Source organism: Uranotaenia lowii, unplaced genomic scaffold (genome assembly GCF_029784155.1).
Source record: "Uranotaenia lowii strain MFRU-FL unplaced genomic scaffold, ASM2978415v1 HiC_scaffold_44, whole genome shotgun sequence".
Taxonomy (NCBI): Eukaryota; Metazoa; Arthropoda; class Insecta; order Diptera; family Culicidae; genus Uranotaenia; species Uranotaenia lowii.
The window spans coordinates 111,145-131,434 of NW_026598356.1; the positions used below are offsets into that span (position 1 = coordinate 111,145).

Sequence of the window (20,290 nt, forward strand, 5' to 3'; positions counted from 1 at the left end):
TAAAAGCAATTAACATTCAAGACAAAGAAAAACAAAAAGCAAAAAGAAACAAAAACAACTTAAATATCATGAACAAAAATAAAAAAAATTAAAAAAAATAAAAACCCAAAAGAAATATAAACAAAACAAAAAAATATAAAAAAACAAAAAATATGAACAAAACAAAAAATATAAACAAAACAAAAAAATATCAAATCAAAAAAATATAAAAAAATGTAAAAAAATTAAGAAAATAAAAACTATAAAACCAAAAAAGTAATAAAAGCAAAAAAAAAACCAAAAAAATAAAACAAAAAAAAATACAAAAAAAACAAAAAAAAAAACAAAAAAATATAAAAAAAAATATAAAAAATAAATAAAAAAAATAAAAAAAAAATAAAAAAAAACAAAAATATAATAAAAAAACAAAAAAAAAAAACAAAAAGAAAATAAAAAAAAAACAAAAAAATAAAAAATAAACATAAAAAAAATAAAATAAAACAAAAAATAAGAGAAAAAACAAAAAATGAAAGAAAAAACAAAAGAAAAAACAAAAATTTTAAAAAATCAAAAAGGACAAAAAAATGAAAAAATAACCAAAAAATATTATATAATGAACGATGAATTTACAATATTATCAGGTATCATGATGAATTTACAATATTAAAAATAAATCCGAATATAAAACAACAAAAAAAGCTAAAAAAATAAATAAACAACAAAAAAAGTAAAAAATAAATAAAAAAAATTCAAAAAAAAAGTAAAAATAAAGAAAAACAACAAAAAATAAAGAAAACTTTAATAAAAAAGAGCAAAAACAATAGGATTAAAACAAAAAAAAAACCATTAAAAAAACAAAAAAAGAGAATTATAAAATAATAGAATAAAAAAATCAAGAAAAAAAAAATGAAAAATACAAAAAAAAAATAATCAAAGAAAATAAAATTGAAAAATTTTTTTTTTCAAAAATCACAAGAAATTGAAGAAAAACCCAAGAATAAAAAAAAATTAAAATAATAAAAAAAATTCAAAAAATTTAAAAAAAATTAAAAAAATTATAAAAAAAAATTAAAAAAATAATAAAAAAAATTAAAAAAATTAAAAAAAATTAAAAAAATTAAAAAAAAATTTAAAAAAATAATAAAAAAAATTAAAAAAATAATACAAAAAAATTAAAAAATAATAAAAAAAATTAAAAAATAATAAAAAAAATAATTAAAAAAAAATATAAAAAAATTTAAAAAAATAAAAAAAATATAAAAAAAATAAAAAAAAAATAAAAAAAAAATAAAAATAAATAAAAAAAAAATAAAAAAAAATATAAAAAACACTATAAAATAGAAAAAAATGAAAAAAAAACCAAAGAAAATTCAAAAACACAATAGATTAACAAAAAATAAAAAAAGAACAAAAGAATACAAATATAAAAACAAAGGAAACAAATCATCGAAAGAAATAAAAAAAACAAAAGAAAATATTAAAAAAAAACAAGCAAACATCAAAAGAAAATGAAAAAGCAAAGAAAAGAAAAAAATAAAAAATGCAAAACAAAATAAAAATCATAAGAAATATAACCAAGCAAAAAAGTTAAAACGAAAGAAAATATTAATCCAAGGAAAATGAAAAAAAAAACTGAAAATAATTAAAAAAAGCATCAATTTAAAAAATTAAATAGTTAATATATTAAAAAAATCCAACGAAAATAAAAAATAAAGTTAAATAAAAATAACAGAGGTATATTGAAAACAAAAAAAAAACAAATTTAGTAAAAAAACTAAAGATTGTTAAAAAACAAAAAAAAAACAAAAAATGGTAATAAAACAAAAGAAATTAAAAAACAAAAGGATATAAATTAAGAAAATATACAAAAACTTAACAAAATAAAAATCAAAATTAAAACTTAAAAAAAAAACTAAAAAAAAAACATAAAAAAATACAAAACAAAAACAAAAAACAAAAAAAAGCAAAAGAATTTTATTAAAATACAAAACAAAATTTAATTCAAATGAAAAAAATTAAGCAAGTTAAAATTAAAAAAATTTAGTAAACATGAAAAATGAAAGGAGTTACAGAAAACAGGAAAATTAACTTAAATAAAATATGAATGAATGAAATGAAATTAATGTCAATAACAAAAATAATAATAAAAATCAACAATTACTGGAAAAATAAATTCAATTAAAACAAAAGAAACATTAAAATAAACTGCAGAAAATTTGATTGAAAACATTAAAAATAATGTTAAAAAAAATAAGTGAACAGAGATTCAAAATGAATAAATATTGAACATTATATCTCTAGAGTCTCGATTTCCATTTTTGTCTAATCGACACAGGATTTCTTCCATATTCTAACTAGAACATTGAAATTTATCAAAATTGTGCGTCTCGGTAGTCGAGTGGTTAGCGTGGGAAGACGGTAATCGCTGGATCCACTGATGGCATGGGTTAGATTCCCATCTTGGCACAGGGTATTAAATGTTAATGTTAAGTTGTCCACGTCATTTATTCAGTCTGTAAAACCTAAATCGGTTAAGCTGGAATATGTCTTTAAAAAAATAAACAAAAATAAATTAAAAAATTATGATGTTTGGGATGAAAATTTTAGTTTAATCCATAGATTTTTGCAAAACTTAATGTTATTGATGTTTTTTTTTCATTGAAATTCAGTTACATAAGTAGGATGCAGAAGTAACCTGGGTTCTAAAACACAATCGCGACCCTTAATCTCTCTTTATCTGCTTCAATGTGCTAGGAGTAACAGGACGTGACCGGCGTCATTATTAACGTTTATTCAGAAGTCTTCGGTTCGGAGCATAATTCTACTGAATCACTCCAACGAATAGAAATTTACTTTTCCAAAAAATACAACATTGAGAATTGTAATGATTTTTCACATAGAACACATAGACACATAGAACGTGAATTATAACTAATTTATTACATTTTTTTCATTATACAAAATAGTTGTAGTTAAAATTTGTATTAAATTTTAATGATTTTTATTTTTTCTCTCTTCCAGGTATGTTTAACCAACCAACAAACACATCGTTTAATTCGTAAGTAATTTAAGGAAGCTGATGGAAATTTCCACAATCGTGACAAAACCAGCCCGTCAAAAGATGAACCATTTCTAAGCAATGTTGGGTCTCACCGTAAATCTTCGCCACCAATTTCGGGGGCCAGATTGTCTAATGAGAGATTTCTTCGACGATGTTCCACCGATTACCTACTTCCCGCCTCACAACAAGAAACCAAGTTTACCTTTGCTCGCTTTTCTCAAGGTTGTTAGGCTGAACACTGAAAATTAATTATATGTTGATTGAAAAGGTTTCATCGGGTTGTTTTTTTTTATGAAATCGAAGATTGATTAGGAACAATATTGATCAGCTCAATAACTTCCCAGAAATTATAGAAATATGTAGGATTAAGGTTAAAAATCGATAAAAATAAGTTTTACGTATAATACGTGTCAGATCAGGTGAATGTGAAGTTCCAATTATTCGAAGTTTAATCAAACAATAACTCTGTAAATCTGAGAAGCTAACAGGAAGACGGGCGGGTACGATTTCTTCTCATGCAAAATACGACAACCGGTGGTGGTGTTGAATTCGATCCAATTTGTTGAATCAGCATAAGGCCGGTACCTTCTCTAGAAGGTATGAGAAGGAGTGTGTGCTAATTTGCATATCCTACAATAAACACTGGAGAAATGCACCGCCAGGGAGCAAGACGAAGACGACGACGAAAACGGCGAAGATGCCGACTTGTGTTCGTCTTCGCCGAGAGAGTATTTATAACTGTGAACATTGGAATATTAAATTGCTTCATTTGCGCGGGATCCGCAAAATTTCCTCATATGCATACCTAATTATCGTCTTCAGCTTCGGAAACCGTTTGCTACTGTGTATGTACTGAATGACTGACTGATGATGATGATGATGATGATGGTGTGGCTGCTACTGTTTCTCTTATTGGTTTCATGCAGAAACACATGCTTGCAGATTCGTGTATGCATCAGGAGAAGGAGTGGCTTTGCTAAGTTGACAGATGCAACCACTTTCCAGCCCTGTCGTCTTCATTATTTGGAAGCGAAAAAATGGACAGTGAAATTCCTGATTAAAGAAGTTTTGAGGCAATCACGAGTCGTTTAAACTTAATACCAAAATTTCAGTCAACACTAGATTTAACCCATAATTTTCTTTTCTTTTTAATTTTACACTTATATCTTGTTTGTGCCTTAGAATACTGAACTCACAATATTTTCAACATATTTTTCAAGAAAAAGACAAGTTTTCAGACAAAAATGTAAATACACAGATTTTACATACTGTCAATCCGATAGAAAATAGAACAGCCTCTCGTGTGACATACGAGTGACACATGATAGGTACGGAGTTTGGCATCTCATCGTTCTCGAGAACTCTCGCTAGAGGAAAACCCTGTTGAAGTCCCGCGAAACTTGTCCTGTCTGTTGAAACGGGGCAAAATAATCAATGCTAATGTATGCATGCATACACAAATTGTTATGATAAAGTTCAACAGCGTCTTCTGTCGTCTTCACAAGTGGAGGAAAAAAAGGGAAAATCCTACAAGCTTCATGTACATAGGAGTTGCTCTCTCGTCGGAATCCCTCGAACGATGTCACCACGCCACGGTATTACGACGACGAGCTACCGACTTTGAAGATTTGATTACAGCAGCTCCCTCCCCCCCTTCTAACCAGACCACCCACCCACATCCCGTCAAGGAAACCATCCCGTTTTTCGTTGCTCTCCCTCTTATTTGTTGATGATATTATCTCGTCGTTGTAGTCTCGCTCGCTAGCTCAAGGAGCTCCCGCGTTGATTGTCTCGTTGAAATTATAAATTAAAATGATTGTCAAATTGACAAAAGGCTGCCGCTGACACTTCCCAAGCCCAAACCATTCCAACTCATCCAACCACCCACCCTCCTAAAACGAAACGAGAGACACTCAAAGGGGGTGGGATGGGTAAATCCGCGTTCTCGTGGATAAGGAATCCGCGACTCCTGTTGCCTGGCTGCCAGTAGCAGACTCTTGCTATCATTCCGCATCGCACATACAGCCGAGGCTGTCGTTTGCTTGAGAGTGTTTTTTTCTGCTAACATGCTGCTGCTCTGCTAGCAGCTGACATTAGATTTTTTTTTGCTTTCCGCAGCAAATTCAAACGTGGTGTGTTGTTACTGTCGTTGTTTACACGGTGCTAATGAATCTTAATAGGTTGATGGTATCCCAGTATCAGTACAGAGGACAGACAGGCTACAGCCACCAGCTGGCTGGAAGAGCGACGGCGAAACAACGAGGACTGACGAGGCCAATGACGTTGTCGTTGACAACGACGACATCTCCCGTGTCAATCAGAACCAGCAAACGGCAACGAACGTCGAGATGGGTACGATGATTAGTGCCGCTTCGTTGTGTGTGTTAGTTTTGATGTGTGGAGCAAGATTCTTCTGGGATTATTAAAGTTAGCGGTCCTGGAAGGGAATTTCCAAATAAAATCAACAACTAGAGGAACCTTAAAACGAACCAGATTCAGAAAAACTTAAAATGTTCAGGATGAAACTTTAGAAACACCGATTCCGATAAAAGACCCAGTAGGGACTTCCAGCTCCAGAAAATGAGACGGGGTGGTCGATATGAAAAAAATGACAAAAATTACAAAAATGAAAAATGTTACAAAAAAGGACAAAATTAATAATAATTTAAAAAATGCCAAAAGGACAAAAACTACAAAAATGGCAAGAATGGTAAAAGCAGTAAAAATTACAAAAATTTCAAAAATTACAAATAACAAAAATTTAACAGAATGTCATAATATGATAAAGTTAACAAACATTCTGAACATAACAAAATAGTTTCAAATTTGTCTAAAACATTATAAAAAAAACAAAAAAAAAAGAATAAAAATTATCAAAAAATTATAAACAAATTGAGTAAATATTAATAATAATGGTTTATTTTCGTTAATAGGTAAGAAAAAAGTTGATGAAAAAAACCGTTCAATTTTGGCACGGTTCGATTTAGGCAACACAAAATTCTCGGGCGTGTTGCTAAAAACGAAAGGGGCCTGTAATTACAATAATGAAAAAATGGCAAAAATGACAAAAATAACAAAACTGAAATAAAAAATTCAAAAAATTACAAAATTGAATAAATATTACAAAATCTACGAAAGCATTTAAAAAATGTCAAAAATTCCTAAAATGACAAAAATTTAACAAAAATGACAAAAATGGCGAAGATAATTAAAATGACAAAAAGGACAAAAATGACAAAAATGACAAAAATGACAAAAATGACAAAAATGACAAAAATTACAAAAATAACATAAATCTCAAAAATGTCAAGAATGACAAAAATGACAAAAATGACATAAATCTCAAAATTGTTAAAAATGACAAAAATGACATAAATCTCAAAAATGACAAAAATGAAAAAAGTGACAAAAATGACAAAAATGACAAAAATGACAAAAATTACTAATATTACTAATATTACAAAAATGACAAAAATGACAAAAAATGACAAAAATGACAAAAACGAAAAAAATGACAAAAATGACAAAAATGACAAAAATGACAAAAATGTCATAAATCTCAAAAATGTCAAGAATGACAAAAATGACAAAAATGACAAAAGTGACAAAAATGACAAAAATGACAAAAATGACAAAAATGACAAAAAAGACAAAAATGACAAAAATGACAAAAATAGCAAAAATGACAAAAATGAAAAAAATGACAAAAATGACAAAAACGACAAAAATTTTAAAAAAAATGACAAAAACGACAAAAACGACAAAAATTAAAAAAAAAATGACGAAAACGACAAAAACACTAAAAATGACAAAAATAAAAAAATTGAAAAATAAATGACAAAAATGATCAAATTGAATAAATATTTCAAAAATGACAAAAACATTATGAAAATGTCAAAATTGGCAAAAACGGCTAGAATGACAATAAAGGCAAAAAAATTATAAAAATACAAAGATGTTAAAAATGATAACAATGCAAAGATTGCTAAAATGACATAAAGGTCTTAAATGACATAAAATTACAAAAATTACAAAATAACATTCAAATTTCTAATCTGACAAAACATACCAAATATGTCAAAAATAACAAAAAGAAAAAATTGGAAAAATTATCCACAAAACAGGAATAAATGGATTGAATTACATAAATGACAAAATTGAAAAAAAAAAATTAACAAAAATGACAAAATTAAAAAAAAAACAAAGTGCTGAAAATAACATAAATGACAAAATTGGGAAAAATACAAAAATTTACAAAAAATTCTACTATGACAAAATTAGAACTCTGTCATTTTGTATTCAAATTTTTTTTTCTTTTTAATAACCTTTTTTTTTAGTCAACATAGATTGCATGCAGCTTTTTGTTCAATTTTTTCCAACTTATTGAAAGCTTGAATTATTTTTTTTAACTCCTTCTCGTGTTGTCTCAACTCCAGATGGAAAATTTAGGATTTCAAATTTGTTCCGGCCTTATAAATTTGCAAATTATGAAATCGCACATTATGAAATTCACTATTTCGAGTACAGAAAATCCTTGCCATTTTTGTATTTTTTTTATAATTATGATCTGTTTTTTTATTAGTTTTTTTATATTGTAGTTTTTTCTTTCAATTCGTTTATTTTTTAGTTTATGCTTTTTCGTGTAATCCATTGCCCTTGATAAATATGTATATACTTTTCCTTTCATTTGATGTTGTTAGCTGGGTCTAACATGAAATCACAAGAGAAATGATAACATTGAAAGTTTTCATGGCTCTTGTATAAATTTTTGTTCGCAGTGATTTTTCATGATTCGTTTATGGCTTTCCCTGCGCATAACATGTAGAATCGAGCAAGTGATGACTTCGTTCGTAAATATGTAGTCAAAATTGATTTATTTCAGGCGGTTTATACAGGTTCTGATTTACGACGAATAGGCGGAACTTGAATTGACAGCCCTCTTCCCGGGTCGAAATAAAAATGAGAGTGACAGGACTTCAAAATCTCTTACAAAGCTACAGCTTTTCTCTCGAACAACTATTATGTTGGCCTTGAAATAGCAGAGTGGCTAGCGAACTGGGAAAACTAGGAAAACTGAGAAAATATTGGGAATTGATAATAACGAAACGTAGCATATCAATTTCTCGTCAGTAAACTATTTATTAGCTCACGGATATTGTGAATAGTAAAAAAATGTGTTTTAAATGAAAGATTAACCTTAGATTTATTTTCAATTGAATTTTATAGCGTTTTTTAATGTGGGAATTATATATTTTAAAGTCAGTGGACTTTCTTTACAAATCCTATAAAAAATAAACCTGAAAGTCGTGCTGCAGAAATAAGTAAAAAAAATAATAAAAAATTGATAAAATTGCGTGTTTATAGTTTTTTCCTGAATTCTTATTTCGAAACTCAAGATAGATGCTTAACATCTTTCTTACAACTGGCCTAAAATTTATGATGTTCAAAACTTCATCAAAGATACGCTATGCTGAATCAAAACTCGAAATAAGCAGAAATGTAAAGAAAATATTTCAAATGCACGGGAAACGATTTTGAAAAGTCCGGCCAAAAAATCAAATGAACATGTTGAACAAATGAGGGTGGAATAAAATAGACTAATTTTCGACTAGTTTTAATTGGGAGTACGAAAGTACACGTATGCATTTTTATCCTAACCATACTTCAAGTTCTTGTTTCATTCATAAAAATATTTTAAAAAAAAATCTAAGAAAACGATAATTTTTTGGTTTGTGTTATTTATGAATTTTATGCAGTTACTGATAACCGTGTTCTTCATTAGGAAAGAAATGTGAAAAAATACTAATCATATGAGTCAGAATCATATTTATTAGAAATTCATTACAAAAAATCAAGAATTTACTTATTTCACCCTAAGCACTGTTTTGAAAATTTTAATTACAATTTAAAATTTAAAGTTCTCATCAATGTATTAATATATATTTGGGTTGGACGGAAAATTCTTAGTTTTTTTTAAATTAATATTGCAAATGTTAATTTCTAGCACCCAGAGCTCAAGCTATAGATACGCATTATTAAAAAAAAATTAAAGTTGTCTAACAAAAAACCCAATTGCACCTAACATGAACCTTGAGCCAACATAAGAACAGTTAAACACACAGTTAAAATCACAGTTAAATTCACAGTTAAAATTTAAATCAGAATTATGAATTTCAATTTGAAATTTTGTGGATAGATCAGTATTCAATCAGAAATTGATTGTTTATGAACATATTTCAAATATAAAAATAATAAACAAATTAATCATTGGAACTTCAATTTGAAATTTCCGGATCACATGGCATTACATCAAAGCAATATTTTATCAAATCCAAATCATGAAAACAAATTTTATAAAAAGCGAAGTTGTTGTCGAAGACTGAGAAGAAGGTGGCAATATTCGAAGAGATTTCGCAGAATACTAGAATTATTTTCTACTGAAATTTTTTTTTTCACATTTTAATTTGTGAATATCGGGTTTTGTGTCAAATATCCCAACATTTCACTATTAGATTGTTTAGGGGATTTACACACATAACATTAAGAAGAATTAATACGAAAAACTTCGATTTTGGCATTGTTATTATTCTACTTTTTTGCATTTTTTATCTAATTTTTTCAAATTAATTTTGGATTGTTTTTGGAACCACTGAAATACGTGGTATGGAGCATGTTGTGCGAAGTTAAAGGAGCCTTGTTTTTTAAATATTGTTAGTGTTTCACAAGTTAAAATTTGATATAAGAACTATGATTTTATGAATTTAATGTATTCATACTTGGCTCTCATACCTTATTTAATTTTTACCTCACCTTTTTAAGTTATCCTTCCGATTCGCCACTTTTCTCTGTTTTAGAATGATTTTCAATTTAAAGCTGCCCCAGTAAACATTTTTGTAGGTATAATTCTCAACAACTTTGTTATACGTTCTAAATACACTGTTGAATGATCGTATAAAACTCACAAAAACAGTATTTAACTACCAAAGTCGATATTCATATGGGAGAATGGGGACACTTGATCCCATTTTGTTATTTTCATCGTATCATTTTGGACAAATTTCGTAGCTCGCCGTCTTTTGCTTTTTCTGACTGCGCGTATGTATTTTTTTTTCCCAATAGTAAGAACGATAGATGAAGTCGTATATTAACTAGAACAAGGTTGCCAGAATTTTTTCAGCACGTCTCCGTGCCGGCAAATTTGTGTAATTTTATACAAAACCTGACATAATACGAGTAATTGATTTCAAAATTGCCGATCATAAATCAGGACAATATCCGGGCAAATTTTGACAAAACCCAAAAATTACTCAACGAAAATCAAGTAAAAAAATTGAGAAAATGTGTTAATCAAAACTCATTGACAGATTTTAAATCGTTTTTGAGGCTTCCGAGAAACTTTTAATGATTATTAAAAAATTACAGCACAATTTGTTTTTTTTTGTTGAATATGCCGAATAAAGTAAATAAGTCAGAGCAAAATTCGGGCATTTTACGAGGAAATCCGGGCAACCGGGTTGGGCCAGACTGTTCCCAAATTTTGTATTAAACATCCAGGCAAACCCGGATAAAACCGGGCAATCTGACAACCTTCAACTAGAACCCTTTTTGGGGGGATTTAAAACAGAAAATAGACCTGAACTTGTTTTCAGGGTGCCCTTAGCTCTGGCAAAAACAAGCAAAATCTAACGATAAAAGTTCAATTAATTTTATTACCCATTTGAGTTTTCATTTCACAGTTTATTTATAAGTGTCAGGCTAATAGAATTCTAAAATGTCTACTTTTCTGTATTCATTGCATACTTAAAGGCACAATTGTCTAATTTTTAGATAAAAGCACTTATTCGAAACCTTTTGATCAGGAAGTTATTGGGTAAATGTTAATAATTTCGTGCCTAGCAATGATTCAGAAGCAAAATATATTTTTTTTTGGACTCGAGGGATCAAGTCTACCCATAACATACATTTTGGAAAACTTTTTCTTGAAAAATTGGGAGTTTACTATTGCTTAGAAAATATGCTATTAAGAAGTTCACACTATACTCTAACGATTGACATATAGGAATAAATATTGTGAGAGTAATTTTTTCGTGGGGGTAACATATCAAAGTGATAAAAAAGATCTTCAAGTCAAGTTTGGTTAGATTTTTCAAACAAAGTAAAATAATACAAAAAATGTATTTTTTTTTTTAAGATTTATTAAGGTTTATTGTTTTGTTCTATTTGGCAAATTTTTCCAGAAAATTTGATCTATGAAAGACATTCCACTTTCAAGATAAAGCTTAGGAATCAAGAATCCCCAGGGATCAAGTATACTCATTCTCCCCTACATATTTTTAACTTCTGGCTTAAGCGATAAAAACTATACGAATTGGACGATATTCGACACCTCATTCATAAATACTGAATGAATGCAAGAGAGCACTTTTTTTTTATGTCAACGCATGCATTTATGTCAGTGACGATTTTTGCCGCTTCTCTCATTGGACTCTTTGGACTGAGTATTTGGGGTCATTTTCTCAAACCCTGGAGCCTTAAAAGCTTTGTTTTGGCTCAAAACTCATCCATGATTTTTTGCAGAATTTTTAAGTAACGTTTACATGAGTAAATTTGAACATAGGTTTATATGGGAAAATTGAATATGTTGTACTAAAAAATCAACATCATTTCGGTTTCTTCTGTGGAACCGAGCCTGCTTATGATTTTTGTGCCAATTTCTAAATTCTCCAAAGAAAATTTTCTGCTGTACAACTTTGTAGAAGACCGTTACTTCGTATTAGGCAAAAAAGCTATTCACTGTTTAAGAGGGGTATGTCTTTTGGAATTGATAAACAATAAATTCAATTGACACCACTGCTGGCTGCCTAGCGAGGTATTGAGTGACTACTTTTCACGCAATACTTCGTGGGGCACAAGCAGTGATGTCAATTGAATTTATTGTTTATCATTAGCAGGCTCTGTTGCACAGAAGAAACAAACATGAAAATGATTTTTCAGAACAAAAATTTAATTTTCGTATACAAACTTAAATGTTCAAATTTAATTATGTAAACATGACCTAAAAATTCTGAAAAAAAATATGGATAAGTTTTGAACCAAAACGAAGCTTTTAAGACCCCAGGGTTTGAGAAATTCAAAAATGACCCCAAATCGAGGCTGTTTTCTCACTTAAAGCCTGCGCAGGAGAACAAATTAAGCGAAATCATCTTCGGAATCTGCTACATGGTTGATTTTTTTTCATATCCGATTTGAACCGACTTTAAATAACCTTTATTACGATTGTTCATTTATTTGGTAGGAATTGTGATTCGCATTAACGTTATTAACGACTTGAGCTATCATTTCTAATGCAATTTTATGTTTGCTGGGTGTCCTCTAACCTGTATTCGAATCTCTCCAAACTTTTTTACAGCTGTTCTCTCGACTCGCTGTCCTTCTTCTTTATAAACTGTGCTCCCGACACGCTTTTTTGCTCGATTTGTCGTTTTTGTCTTATGAAGTCGTCTTCCCGACTTGTATTTTTGTAACTTCAAGATGTCCTCTCAACCTGCTTGAAATGCTCACGTTTTCTGCTGTCTTTTGGAAGCTGTCCTCAGGACTCTAGTTTTCGCAATTTTAAGCTGTCTTTCCAATACCCTTGTTGAGATGCTTACAAATAAGTAGAAGCTAGCCATGGTAAACAATTTTATAACGCTTGTTGTTTATAGAATGACTGTAAATTTTCCTATTCCTGACTCTCAATCGATCCAAACTAAGCCAGGTACTCGAATAAACTACCCAAATTAGCACGGGCGTTAAATAACAATCGAGTTCCGAAAAACAAAATTAAGCTTATGAGCAAAACCAATCAAGCAAATTGAGCTTCCTCCAATGAAAATTGTAATCCACCCGAAGCTCAATGAGCTCGCGACAACCCTCATTCGTCGTCTTTCATCATTCAAGCCACCACCGTCGTCCATTCAAGCCGAAAAGCGAACAATAATGCGGATTTGCATACCGCAATTATTCCACAAAATTGAAACATTTACATAGAAATCCAATAATTGAATGAGAATATCCTACACAACACCCAATTTGCATATCAGGTCGCGCGGTTCAACCATATCATCGCCATCGCCATCGCCAGCGTCATCATCATCAACGTCCTCGACAACAATAATAATAATATTAATAACAAAATCAGCAACAGTAGCATCAACAGCTTCGATAGGGATACGAAAAACGGGGTGAGCCGAGTCCCTCTTTCGGTTGGGTGGCAAAAACGATACACAATATACGCATCGAAATCGTATCGGTCCATATCCTGTCATATGTGAGTGAGGAGGAACGTCCGCGAGACGGCTGTTTTGTTCCCTACAATTTCATTAATATGCTCGAATGATGTGTTTTTTTTTATGGCTTATCAATATAATCAACCAAATCGAGCGAACTGTTGCTGCTGCTGCTGCGGCAGGCTGTTGTTACGATGTTGGTTTTGGGGACTGAACCTTACTATGTATGGCGACCGTTATAAATACTGCTCCAATCCAGCAGCTTGTGTCATCGATGGTAAAGAATATGATAACATGATGACATCGTTTGGCTATTATTGGTTGTTTATCTTTAATTTTCCCAGTTTCCAGGCGTGTTTTTTTCCTTCCTTTTTAAACGAGGAAGACTAATTTCAACGAGAGAAGAATTGTTCAAGGTTGCATTGCAAGTACCTATGCTAACAACCGCAATTATTTGAGACCACAGAGACATTTTTGGTCCTCGCATCGATGATACTTTTCGACCGTACATGGGTTCTAAACTCTCATAATTGTTGTCAGGAACACGAAAACAGGTGCACAGCTCAATGTTGATTGGAGGTTTGTTTGCTGTCATCATGTTTGGAGTGAAAGTCTCCAAGATCATGCTGAAGGGAAATTTTTTTGTTGATACTTTTGTACATACTTAACTATTTGTCAATTCAAACTTACATCTGTTCATTCTGTTTAAGTTGAATTTAAACAAAATCTTTGCATTTTTTTTAGGAAAATATTCAAACAAATCTCAATCGGTTAAAACAAACTTTTCTCTTTTTCTCAATTCCAAACTCTGTCGTGTTTTGATACTCTTCTGTACATACATAGTATGACGTCTAGAGGACAGCCGAAAAACGTGCCATTGTTGACGCAGGTTAATTTTCGTATCGGTGCTAAATGTTTTGGTCCAGAAAGCTACAAAAAGTTGTTGCTCCGGAACGAAACAGTCACACTGCTGGGGGAAAGATCTACAACGTGTTTCACGCGTGCATGAAGTTATTGATTCTTTTGGGGAGCGAAGCCGGTTTTGACTGGATGTGGCTGCCACACGACGAACTTGTGACTCTGGCGTCGAGTACTAACAAGTTTGGAAAACAAACGTCGGATATGACGTGAGGCCTTTAATGTCGAAATGATCGCAGAGTTCGAATTTTGTGTTTTTTGTTCTCAAATTGGTAGAAAATCTGTTCCAGATTTTATGAAGCTATACACTACGAGTTATTTCTAATTTCTAATTCTTTGGGCTGAAGTCTTATTCACAGATATGTTAAGTTAAACCAACTGGGTGTGTCCCCAATTAAACTTCCGATGCTAAAGTCAGTCAATTCTTGAGATTCAGTAGTTCAAAATTTAATACCCTTTAACCCAGCCTTCATTCAATGGTATAAACCTCCCCCCAGAGAGGTGTGTTTACATTGCCGCAGGTAGTTCAATCGTTAGGTCGTCGCGTCGATTGACGCTCGCGAACCAAATCCATGAATGAGATGGAGTGGCGCGTAGTGAATGAGCGCAATGAATGTAATTTACACCCTGCTGGTTTTATTTTGCTGTGAAGTAGTAGCTACTGACTGAGGGGAGCTTCGAGTAAGATCAGCAGCTTAGAACTGCAATTTTGCTAGACATTCAGTCTACAAGCACTAGAGACCACTTGTTCTTCAACCAGAAAGGCAGTTAAACGGCGTCATGGGCGTCGTTTAAAAAGAATTTTATCAATTGATTCAGTCAAAAATGAATAATCACTAATCTAACTTCCACAGCCAGGACTTAAGTCCGCAAACGAAAAATAATAAAAATATTTTATTATTTATTTCGTCATTCCACTCATTCAAACATATAAACATTGAAATGATCAAAAACATAACCTGGTCGTGCCTATTGTGCAGCAGAGAACGCATAGAAGTCAGGAACAAAGAAAGAGAAGAAGAGTGGACCACCAGTACCAAACGCTCCAAGGGGCATTATCGTTATCGTTCAATATACTTAAGGAGCTTTGAGCAAAATGACATTTTTTAAGAAAAAGTATCTATTTTCGATATAAAAGCTTATAAATTATGCTTCCAATACCCAAAATTAGGTTAAAATTTATTAATTTGACTTGTTTACTACTAACTTGTTAAACTATGCATTTGAAAAACCTTCAAATGTCTGATTTTCAAACACTTCTTCTGATGAAAGGGATGCATGAAATAGAAAACGATCAACTGACGTTAACACCTCAACTTTGCCTTCATGTTCATTATGTGGAATGTTTTGGTTCTTTTAAAAGGGCGTTTAAATGGACTTTACACAGATGAGAGTACTTTTCTGTCAAAATTTTAAAATTTTATAAATAACTTCATGGATTCTCCTTAAAAGTTTCTTTACTAACGAGTTTTGTTGATTTTAATATGTTTACATGAAAGTTGCCAGATTTTTTTTCCGGACGTATCCGTACCGGGCGAATCCGAGCATACACTCATAGAAGAGGTTGAATGGATTCAATGTCTGTTTAGCAAATCTCAGTGTCGAAAATACGCTGAAAGTTAACTTACCAAAGATAATATTATTGCAATAGCACTAAAGACTCAAGCTCCCAAGCAGAATGATGTGTGACCACTATATTCAAGCGGAACAAGATAAAAATTTATAGGATTTTCATCCTATTGGATAATTCATCCCCCAGAAAAAATACATAGTGAGAATCGAACTCACTGCAATATCTCATCTCGGCTTGCCAGTCCGGTATGTTACCCAGTGCACTGTCTGAGTCGGTTAGCAAAGGAATGTTTATTGTCGTAGTCCTTCTGCCACCGTCGATTACCAATAAAAGGCACTACATTGGCACGTCCATTGTACTTTGCCTTGTGATGGGTTATGGGATATGTTTTATTTGGGTTCTTTCAGACATATGCAATGCGGTTGCGCTGAGCGGACAATGCCACTTATTAGAAAGCTTGTTAATGCCGTTCCGGCATAGAATCTTATACCGATAATTCTACCTACGAGGAAGTTCATTATTGAAGTAGAGTCTGATTTGTGGGTGTATTTTTCTAAAAACCTGGCATTTGATTTCTAAATTCTGAACTTAAAATCTGGACAATATCCGAGAAAATTAGGTGAAACACACGGAATAATTCAATAAAAATCAAGAAGAAAACACTTGAAATATTTTTTTTCAGCAATACATATCAGCAGATTATGTATCGTATTTTAGGCTTCCGAAAAATCCGTTCATGATAAAATCGTTTTTGAACGTAAAATCAAAAATTATAATAGCTAATTTTGAGTTTTTTGTTACCTTATTGCAAATAAAGTGAATTAATCCGGGCTTTTTTACACGGAAAATAATAAAAAGGTAAAATTTACCGAGATAAAAAGGTGAATGCTTGCGAAATTCAAAAAGGAAACTTTAACCTCATCGAGGTGAAGGTCGCCGCTCAACGAGTTAAAATTTAAGTGATTCGAGCTGACAAAAAAGGTATGATTAACCTAGAAAAAAGGTTTATTTAAAAATGAAGAAGCTTATCTCATAGCAAGGAGAAGTTAACCCGAATTGAGCAGAATGAAAAAGTACAATTCACCGAGAAAAAAGGTAAATCTAAAAAAAGGTACTTTCCACCTCTTCGAGGTAAAACTTATTTGGTGACTTGACAAATATTCGGGCAAGTCCGGGTAAAATCGGGCAATCTGGCACCTTAGTATACATGTAAGAGTTGAAAAAAAAAAATTCAATACACTCTGTACAAAAATATTTAAAAGGAAATCAAATACGATATTTTTATTGAGAAATCAGAGGAAATTTATATCTTGAAATAAACTTATGAAATAAAAAAATAATCCATTTAGGAAAGTGAACTAAAATTTCACGAGCTTATCTATTCATTGCTTTCAATTTTCAATTTTTTTTTGTTATGTCGTATTTTTCAAAAATGAGAGGCGTTGGTATGTATCAAATTAGCCTAGGTTTTAACATTATCAGATCGTCATACGTCAAATTTGGCTAAAAATAGAACTAGACAGTCACCTAATCAGGAAATACACAAGACTTTGAATTTGAAACAACTTTTTTCCAAAATTTTGGAAATTTTTCAAATAATACTTGGTTTTTCCCTTGTCCTGCTCCCCTCAATTTGTCGAGGCGATGATAATTTTTTATGCATCATATTGCCTGTTTAAAGAATAAGGTTGCCCAAATTTTTCAGCATCTCTGCTTTCAGCATCTGGGCCGAACAAATTTGGACCATTTTATATTAAAACCTGGCAAAATCTGGCCATTTGATATAAAAATTGACCCGGGCAATATTCAGACAAATTTGCTCAAAACCCAAAAATTTCTCAACAAAAATTAAAAAAAATAAATTTTTCATCGAAACTTATTGACAGATTTAAAACCGTATTTTAGGCTTCGAAAAAACCGTTCCTGATTTTTTTATACAACTCGCCCGAAAAAAACCGGTTTTTTAAGCATAAATTTAACAAAATAACATCTCATAATGTTTATTTTTTTAGTTTGATTTGAAAAAAAAAGTAAACATCGGGGCAAAATCTGGGTATTTTTCAATAAAATCCGGGCAACCGGGTCGGTCCGGACTGTTCCAAAATGATGTATTATATATCCGGATTAAACCGGGCAAACTGGCAACCTTACTATAGAAACAAATTTATCCGAAATACAAGGTGTGAGAAAAAAGACAAAAGCCAGGAAAAATCATGCATTTATTTCATAAATCAGGTAGAAGCTAAAGGAAAAAAAACCCAGCATATTCAAATTAAGAAAATTAGGAAATAGTGGGCAACTTCGGCTTCTTCGCGTACGAGGCAATTAACTCTGGTGAAGGTTCCATTTTCTGTTTGGTTCTTCGGTATATAATTTTTGCTTTAATAGAGCAGTGGTTTGGGTCTCACTTTTCGACTAAACTTTTTTCAACCCTATCAAATTCTCAGTATTGCAAAGTTTTTTGCGTTATTTTGTTCAGCAAGAAAACATGCAATGAAGCACATTGTCTAATTATCTTATTTTTCCCCATTTTTTATTTATTGCATAATTTTTATTTATTTTTCTTTTCTTTGGTTCATGAGTACATATTTTAGCTTAAAATCAGCTTTGCTAAGCTTTTTTAAACCGTTTTTTGCTTTTTTTTTTTATAAGTTTTGTATAATTTTGCCCTACTGTTGTCACTTTTTTGTTTAGTTTTTTTTCTATTGGAAAATTATTCCTCTTTTATTTTAATGTTGGGATTTTCAGCTCTTGTTTTATTCATTTACTCTTAATTATAAATGAAACCATCACATTTGATCAAGTAAATGATTTTTCAACAAAAAAACAACAAAAACGGGTTGCCAGAATTTTTCAGCAAGTATCCGGACCGGACTTATCCGGGCTATTTGATATGAAAACCTTGTGAAATCCGAGCATCGTCAAAATCAAAATTGACGACCAAAAATACGACCGATATTCGGGCAAATTGATTCAAAACCCAGAAATTACTCAGCAAATTCAACAACTCGAAGGTTTAAAATCGTGTTTAAAGATCCCAAAAAACCATTCATGATTATTTTCATAAAACTTGCTTAAAAAATTAACTACACAATTTTTTTTTTCTGTCGTTAGATTTGCCAAATAAAATTTTTAAATGAAATCCGGAAAAACGGGCCGGGCCGGATTGCTCCCAAATTTTATATTTAATATCCGGGCAAACCCGGATAAAACAGGGCAATCTTAGTTTATGTTTATTAGAAAATTGTTCTTTCAATTGAAATTCTTATAGATTTTGATCTGAAGAATTTTGAAACTTCAACAATGTTGGCTTCTTAAAACCGTTCGAGTTGTTTAAAATAATAAAAAAATTCAAAAAAAAAAAAATCAATTTTTTGCACAAGTCGATTTGAAACACACTTCTTGAACAATTGAAACTTCAGTATTAGTCTATAAAGTTAAATTTGCGTATAAAAGTCAACGCATTTTGACTTCTGATGTTTTGAAATATATTTTCCTAACTTTCAAGTTTCACAATCAAGCTGAAAAACTGCTATTCAGCTTTTCAGTGAGACTAATAAGGTGCGAATTTCTAGAACTCAACTTCGTTTGCTGAACTCCATTTTCCTTTTTTTTCCCATTTTTCTTGACAACATGACAATAATTTCATTTTCATAAAAAAAATTGTTCTGTTGGAAATTGTTGTGGAAAAACTGATCATTATCATGACTAAAAAAAGTGTGCGCTGGCCGATGGGAGGTACCAAGAATAAAGTAGAATTTATTCTTACAAAAAATCAATAAATTTTTTTTTCAAATTTTTTCATGAATTGTCATAAGATTACCTTAATTTCCTTCATAGAAAGTTTTTCGATCAAACGAAAGGTTTTTGAGATACACGCATTCGCAACTGTCCCAGTTCTAAAAGAACTAAGCTTTACTTTGTTTTGGAAAAACATGCTAAGTTTCGTAATGTCAATTGATTTTTCTTAAGTGAAATGTAAAAAAGACTAATTTCTTCATGACTTTTCAAAAAATGTCATGCTGTTCCCATCACAGAATTTTAGGGTAAAATTACAGAAAATCATAATTTTTACTACCGATGAAAGGCCCATACATACATACATATCTTTAAAAAGTCTTCCAATGATGCCACTTTTTTAAATTGTTAAGTTTTCTCTATAATCATTGTATCTCTAAAACAATGCTATCTAGACAAAATCCGATACTAAATTTGATATTCTTATAACTGTACAACTCCCACTTCTTGTAGGGGTCCTGAGATCCATCTCCATAATTCTAGATTTCGTTTACTTTTACTCAGATTTCTTTTCAGAATATTCGGTTTCAACGATCTGATTGATTGATTTTTTTATTCAGATATTTTTATACTGGTTTCTGTGGCTCTCAAATTTTAATTAAGATTTGAAAAGCATAGATTCTTAAGTCAAAGCCTCCCAATAAAACCTATTTGCCGCCACTGATCTTGGCACTTTTCCCCGTGATTCTTCCC

At 30.9% G+C, this 20,290-nt stretch overlaps 1 protein-coding gene across 3 annotated transcripts in view; it reads left to right on the forward strand.

Annotated features, from left to right (window-relative positions):
- Positions 1 to 7,269, forward strand: part of LOC129760105 (POU domain, class 3, transcription factor 3-like) — a 65,325-nt gene extending 58,056 nt beyond the window's left edge. For all 3 annotated transcript variants that reach the window (XM_055757688.1, XM_055757687.1, XM_055757689.1), the window contains exon 3: positions 3,001 to 7,269. In XM_055757688.1, the coding sequence (XP_055613663.1) occupies positions 3,001 to 3,010 (10 nt within the window). In that variant the 3' untranslated portion in view covers positions 3,011 to 7,269. The remainder of the gene's footprint in view (positions 1 to 3,000) is intronic.
- The last annotated feature ends 13,021 nt before the right edge of the window (positions 7,270 to 20,290 follow it).